The following is a 6757-nucleotide window of genomic DNA, read 5'->3' as shown; positions in this document are numbered from 1 at the left end:
TTTGGTTTTTCGAGACAGGGTTTCTCTGTATAGCACTGGCTGTCCTGGAACTCACTTTGTAGACCAGGCTGGCCTCGAATTCAGAAATCTGCCTGCCTCTGCCTCCCGAGTGCTGGGATTAAAGGCGTGCGCCACCATGCCAAGCTCAGGCTACTTTTGAATAGCTCCTCTTGGGGATCCTGCAGCTTGACAGAAGGCCTGCCTGATGGCTGTGAGGGGCGGGACCTTCCTTCTTGTCAGCACTCACCTTTGGCCTCCTTCAGCAGGGCCGCGATGCTGTGTGCATACATGGGTGTCTGACGCAGCTCTACCAGGGGCAAGAAGAAGGTCTCCAGTGTGGTGTTGAGAGACTGGAGCAATGCGAAGCGCAGGCGTAAGCTCTCAATAGGCACATCTGCAGGGAAAAGGTGATCAGGCTGAGTGTCACCCGAGCCCCGACAGGCAAACTGAGGAAGTGTCTGTTCCTAGGAAGGATGACTGGAGTGGGATCAGGGGCTTCCCACAGAGGACTTTATCCCTGGGAGGGGCTCCTAAGGAACAGAAGCCAGTGACAAGCAGATGTATGGAGTGAGGCCCTGGATTCAAGTCCTATCCCTAGCCTTCCCTAGGCCATTCCAGGGCTGCATAAGGTCTTAGGAAATCTTGTGGCTATAGAACCCAGGGCCTTCTGCATCGCAGGGAAACACTCACTCCTCAGTTACATTCTTGACCCTACATGTTTTTTAAACTTTGAAATAATTACAGTTATAAGAAGTGGCAAAAAGCAGTGCAGAGCCTGGTATGCTTGTCACCCAGCTGCCTTCAGTAGTGACAAGGAAACTGTGCCACTATACACTGCCTTTTAACTAGTTCCCGGGCCCCCTTCAGCTGTGCCCTTTCCCTGGTAAGAGACTCCCATCATGGACAACTTGCCCATCTTTGTCTCCTGGCAACCAGAAGAGCAAGGATCCTGCCCTTGTTGCCAGGGGAGGTGGCCCTGAGGTGCCTGTGTGCCACGTTGCCATGGCTCTATCAGGATGCTGCCTACGTGGAGGGGTGGACTCTCCAGTGCTCTGCTGCTGTTCATCCCATGCTTCTAAGAGAAATGGACCTCCCTGAAGGACTCTCCCTCTAGTGCAGATCAGAGACCTGACCTCTGACTTCACAGCAGCCTGACCACAGTAGGCGGGCATGCGGGAAGGTGTCTGTCTACTCTGAGCCTGTTACCCCACCTTGAGTTTGTTTTAATGAACATTAAACAAAGGCTAGAGACTAAGGTGGCCAGTTTAAGAGCCCCCTACAGCCTTTCAGTTGATGTACATGGAGAGCCATAAGTATTTCTGCAGCATGGTGGGGGAACCCCTGGAGGCCACATACTTGAGAGGCAGGCCATCCTGGGGTCAGCAGCATCCGCTGGGTCAAGGTACACCTCATGAGGATGGAGCCGTGCTGGTGTGATAGCAAGATGGCGACACAGCCGGTTGATGTATTGCACGAGAGCCACATCCATCTCCAAGGTCCACTTCCTGGAGGCCTTCTGTGCATGTCGAACATCAATGCAGGCACACCTGAGGCATGACAGGGAGAGTTCTTTAGGGATGTGGGGGGAAAGGGAAAGCTCTTTCAAAGTACAAGTAGATCAGGGGTATGGGCATGGAAGAGCCTTGTGGGAAGTCTGGAAACCCACATGTTCTGTGCTTTCCTCTTATCGGGTGGAGGAATAGGGTCCTCAGGTGACATGGAGCCCACTCAGCGACCTGAGGCAAGCGCACACCCGTGACATGACTTCAGAACAGTACTGGTACACCATGTCACAAGAATTCAATGTGAGGTTGCCTGTGAAGCAGGTGGCATGGTGCCCAGCTCACCCATGTACTGGTCAGCTGCTGCAGCCAGGTACCAACATGGCTGCCCTAGTTGGGCAACCCCATTCCACCATTTACTTGCTCAGCTGTTAGGATAGACAGAGCAAGGTATGGTCACCAGGGATTCCCTACCAAGCTGTATTGTTACAGTTACACTAGTCCATGCCCACTCACAGGGAGAGCTCCTAACTGTGCTATACCTTGTAGTGGAACTCTAGGCGACCAAGAGAATGACCTCAATGGATCCCTATAGCATCAAGGGTGTGAAAACCTGAACAAGTCAGGCTGCTGGCAATGTCTTCAACAGGGCTGAAGACACCAACCTCTAAAGCACATGGGGAGAGCCGGTTCCTGAGCACAGCCACAGGGTCTCCTGTTTACTTCTGTCATCAACAGAACAGTTATGTGGTCAGTATGCACATGCTTCTTCCACAAACCCAGAGCTTTGAGGTGGGAAAGGCTGGGCTGCCCAGTGGCCAGAAGCCATGTGTGCAGGTGGCCACAGCATCTTGGGAGGGGAAAGGAGGGTGTAGCACTGCTCTCTTCACACTGGAGGCCAGCTTGGCCGCACACTAGGGTCTCAGACACACAAGTCCCTTCTCACTGGTGAGTTCTTGCACAGCCCCACTTGGTGAGCTGACCTGGTGTCAGCTATGGCTGCCCTTAGAGAAGTCTGTGGTGAGGAGGGGGGACTCCTCCCACTGCCACACACAGGAACACTCTACAGATTCCACTGATGGCCCTGTAGGTCCCCTCCCACTGAAGACTACAGCTCTTAGTCCAGAAAGTCCCTCTAAGCTAATTAATGTCTACAATAAGTAAGTGGAATCTCAAATCAGGGCAGAGTGCAAACATAGTCTCCCAGGACCACAAATGATGGGGTTGGGTTTCCCACATTTGGCTAAATTACAGGGGACAGCATGTTCCAAAGGCAATGAATAATCCTCACCCAGGGAAATGCACCCTGCGATCATGGGATCTCTTCGGCCAAGTAAATCTCTGAAATACGATTTCTTAGAAAGTCTGTATTGGATACTTCCTCCTTTCTGACTCAGCGAGCCCAACTGCAGACAAGGCTGCAGGACCTCTGTGATTTAGAGTGCTGACCTCCTTAGTTCTGCACGCTCCTTGCCTGCCTGGGATTTATCGGTGGACAGGAGTGGGCCCTGAGAGGCTGGCGAGCCCTGCCTTGCTGGGTCCTTCCTAGGCTGGAGGACAATAGAGGGCAGAGGAAATCTGAAGAAGACTCTAGAAAAAGCAGTGTCCTGGTCATGGACCATATCATGTGCACAAATGCAGTCTGGTAGCATTTGGAGAATCATGATAACTACAGAAGTCATTAAAGCTAAATGAAATCATGCAAATGGGCCCCAGGACAACAGGCCTGATGTGCTTTTAAGGAAAAAAGAGAGCTGGTTGTTGGTGCCTGTAATCTCCCAGCAGAACCACAGCTAAGACATCTTCCAGTCAAAACCAGGACTCAACCTACAGGACGGACAGTGTCTCACCTCTCAAAGTGAAGATCATAACCACAGGATAGGATTGCCCTCCAGACACTGCGGATGTCTTGCTTGGCTCGGTCAATGACAAATTTGTGAAATCCTTCCAGAGTTAGGTACTTTTCCTCAGGAACTGATGGTGCAGCATTGCATGTAGTCAGTGAGAGGAGGAAAAGCATGCACTGTCACGGGTGGGAAGCCCGCACACTGTGGCTCTACCTAGCGCCCCTCCCTGTGCTCCCGGGGGTGCTCTTGCTGTCCCCAATTCAGCCAGAGTATGACGCAGCCTCCGCACTCAGCCTGCCATGCAGGCTCTGTCATGACTTTCTATCTCCCTAGTTTCCCCAAGTCTCAGAAGCACAAGGCTGACATAACAATTGTACAGCACACACAGCTTCCCCTGTCTCTGCTGTCTTAGAGCCCCTCATTGGTTCACTATTCAGGGAAGTGCCTGGAGCAGATTTCCAACTCTTTGTTTCAGCTGTAACCACCCACGTGACACACCTTATTTTTACCTCCCTTAAGCTGATGGCCATCACTGTCCTGTCTCAGCTAAGCCTCAGAGAAGCAGGGACCATAAAGAGTTGGGTCATCTCAGTGGGTGACCTGTCCTAGAATGGGCTGCTGTCCCCAGAGCGGAAGCCGGCTCTCCGGCCACTGAAGTACCTTCTTGCTTTTTGGTGGGTGACTTCTCTGGATCCTTTTCGTCTGGTTTGCTCTTCTCGGGTGACTTTGGCTTCACAGTCGGCTTCTTCTCACTCAGTGCAGTCCTGCTACAGAGCAGAGCTCAGCAGTTAGGATGGGCATGTGCACACTGCCTCCAACAGGAGACACCGAACCTCACACCCCCAACTCAGGCCGAGTCCACTCTAAAGACACATCAACACTTTAAGATGTGAGGGCTCCTGAGAGTCTTTTCAGTCATTTCCTATATATGCAGAGTGGCACTGTCTGATGAAGCAGCCAGTACAAGACTAGCTACCTAGATTAAGTCGGGCTGAATGAACTCACAAGCTCAGGTTCTCAGTTCTACTCCCACTCTCTATGCTCCCAAGAGACCATGGAGCAGCAGTGCTGAGCAGGACACGGATGGACAGACAGCTCTGAGTGCAGGACAGGGCCATCTGCACACAGCTGGTTAAGGAAAGGGTGGAGGATTGCTTTGGTCACTCACACGACTTCTCTAGACACCCTGAGCAATGCCTATCAGAACAGTGAGGGTCTGAGTCATAAACTAAAGCTAGGCATGGCAGCCTAGCTGTGTGATCCCTGAGTTGACGCAGGGCAGTCACTAGTCTGAGTCTAGCTGGGGTTTTAGAGTAAGAGCCTGTCTTTGTGTGTTTGAAACAGGTCCTCACACAGACTAGGTTGGACACACTGTGCAGTAACCTTGAACTCTTGGTTCTGTGTACACTCACAAGGAATGCACCACTGACCTTGATAGCCTCGAGACTCCACCTTAAGAAAATTATACTACACATACATGAAAACTCAAATATGGAATACTTAGGAAAGGGGACTTTGAAGTCAGGAAAGAGCATCAATTAACTTATTATCTATCTAGTGCTAGAAAATGAACCCAGAGCCTCATGCACACTTGGCAAATGCTCTACCACTGAGCTATATCTCCAGCCCTACTTTATTATTTACTCATTCTTTCATTCATTCATTCACCCATTCATTCATCTGAGACAGGGCTTCACTATGTAGTCTTGGCTGGCCTGAAGATTGCTATGTAAAACAATCCGGCCTCATAGAGATCCAACTGCCTCCGTCTTCTGAGAGCTAAATGTAAAGGTGCCTGCTGTCATGTCTGGCTATTTCCAGTGCTCTTTTGACTCTCTGCTTTGAGAGAGACAAGTTAGGAACTCATTCTCTGGCCAGGTAGCCCTTGATCTTTCTGTCACAGCCTCTTCTGAATTTTATGCCAAGTAAGAAAGTGATACATGCATATATACAGAAGGACCTGAGTCCTGTACCTGCTGCATGCACACTCTGCTGCTGAGCTGTGTCCCCAGCCCAAGTCAGTTCTTCCTTACTCGCATCAGGAAACCTTTCTAGAATGACTGCTTCTGTGCATGGATAATGTGGGCTGGGCTGGATGATGCGCTCTCCACGTGTTCTCATCTCAGCACTCAATACCTGTTCGCTTTTTACCCCACTCACAGGCAGGGTGAAATGTTAACTTGCAGTGAATGGAGCTGAGGACTGAGGGGGCTGAATGGAGCTCAGGAGGAGGAGCAGAAGGCCGCCCACAGCCACCCTGTCCCCAAGCTCATTGAAGGTGCACCTGAGGCTGCTGAGCACGGCTTTGTCCTTGGCAGGCGGCTTGGTGACAGGCCGCTTGGTGCTCACCACCTTCACCGGGTGCTGCTCCTTCCCAGCCTTGCTGTACTTGCTCTTATCCAGTTTGGGCTTGGGCACACCGTATTTCCTCAGGATCTGTGGAGCACAAAAGTGAAGAGCAAGATTCTCAGGCCAGTCCAGACGAGAAACCCATGGCTCTCAGCATAGAGGGCATGTGGATGGCGTGGTTGGTACCTGTGTGAGCTGGTCCTCCAGCACTTTCTTTGGAGGCCGGACATTGGTGAAGAAGAGGTGTAGGAGGTTGCCTGGAGTCTGGGAGTTGATCTGCTCTTTGCTAAGATAGATGTCAGAGACCCTGATGGGTTTGGCTGGTGTCAGGCTCAGCGTCTGCTCTGAGTGGGCACAGCTTTTAAATATTTCTGTCAGGACCTCTCTGGCCCCAGGTACCAGTTTCTCACCTGTTACAAAACAGGACAAGGCTAAGTAAATCTCATGAACATGCTATGCTAGGCCACACTCTGCAGGCATCTTCTCTAGCAACTGCACATTTTGTTTTCAAAGACAGGGTCTTATAGCTGAGGTTTGTTCTGAACTTCTGATTCTCTTGCCTAGCTAGCAACCACACATTTAGAAAATTAACGCATGTGTGTGCTGTGTACGTGGTGGAAGTGTGTGCATACCACCATGTGTGTGGAGTAGAATTAATTTCCTCTGGTCAACATGACACGGGACTCAGGAGCCTGCACCAGGCAGCCAGGCTTTCCCTGAGAGCTTCTGTGCTCACTGCGCTGTCTCTGCACAGCACACACTGGCTGGAAGGAGCCACCTGAGTCCTCGTCCTCAGGCCCTCACCCTCGTCACACACTCGACCTTTCTTGCAGTGAGGACAGAACTCAGCCATGTCCTCTGTTCTTTGTCACAGCTGCATGGAAGCCATAGGCCTCCTGGCTCTCTCTGGGCTCTGAACTCAGAGCTGCCGTGCACTCAGGTCTACTTGTCCCCGTACATCAACACACCTTAATTTAGTTTTGTTTTTTTTGTTGTTGTTGTTTTTTTGTTTTTTGTTTTTGAGACAGGGTTTCTCTTTTTTTTTTTTTTTTTTTTTTT

The 6757-nt window shown here is 50.9% G+C and overlaps 1 protein-coding gene and 1 non-coding gene across 6 annotated transcripts in view; both read right to left on the bottom strand.

Moving 5' to 3' along the window:
* The window catches only part of Hectd4 (HECT domain E3 ubiquitin protein ligase 4), a 152284-nt gene that overhangs the window by 9296 nt on the left and 136231 nt on the right, over positions 1-6757 (bottom strand). For 4 of the 5 annotated variants that reach the window (XM_021163286.2, XM_029477883.1, XM_021163282.2 and 1 more), the window contains exons 63-68: positions 5885-6108; positions 5634-5785; positions 4010-4116; positions 3353-3476; positions 1357-1547; positions 248-394 (exon numbers count right to left, since the gene is read on the bottom strand). In XM_021163286.2, the coding sequence (XP_021018945.2) occupies positions 248-394; positions 1357-1547; positions 3353-3476; positions 4010-4116; positions 5634-5785; positions 5885-6108 (945 nt within the window). The remainder of the gene's footprint in view (positions 1-247; positions 395-1356; positions 1548-3352; positions 3477-4009; positions 4117-5633; positions 5786-5884; positions 6109-6757) is intronic. The other variant, XM_029477884.1, reaches the window with a different exon arrangement.
* On the bottom strand, positions 2681-2843 carry LOC115031231. Its single transcript, XR_003836842.1, has one exon. It is a non-coding gene; the product is annotated as a U1 spliceosomal RNA (small nuclear RNA).

Source organism: Mus caroli, chromosome 5 (assembly GCF_900094665.2).
Source record: "Mus caroli chromosome 5, CAROLI_EIJ_v1.1, whole genome shotgun sequence".
Classification (NCBI taxonomy): Eukaryota; Metazoa; Chordata; class Mammalia; order Rodentia; family Muridae; genus Mus; species Mus caroli.
The sequence above is the reverse complement of the archived record's forward strand: the minus strand, read 5'-3'. Positions and strand labels throughout refer to the sequence as shown.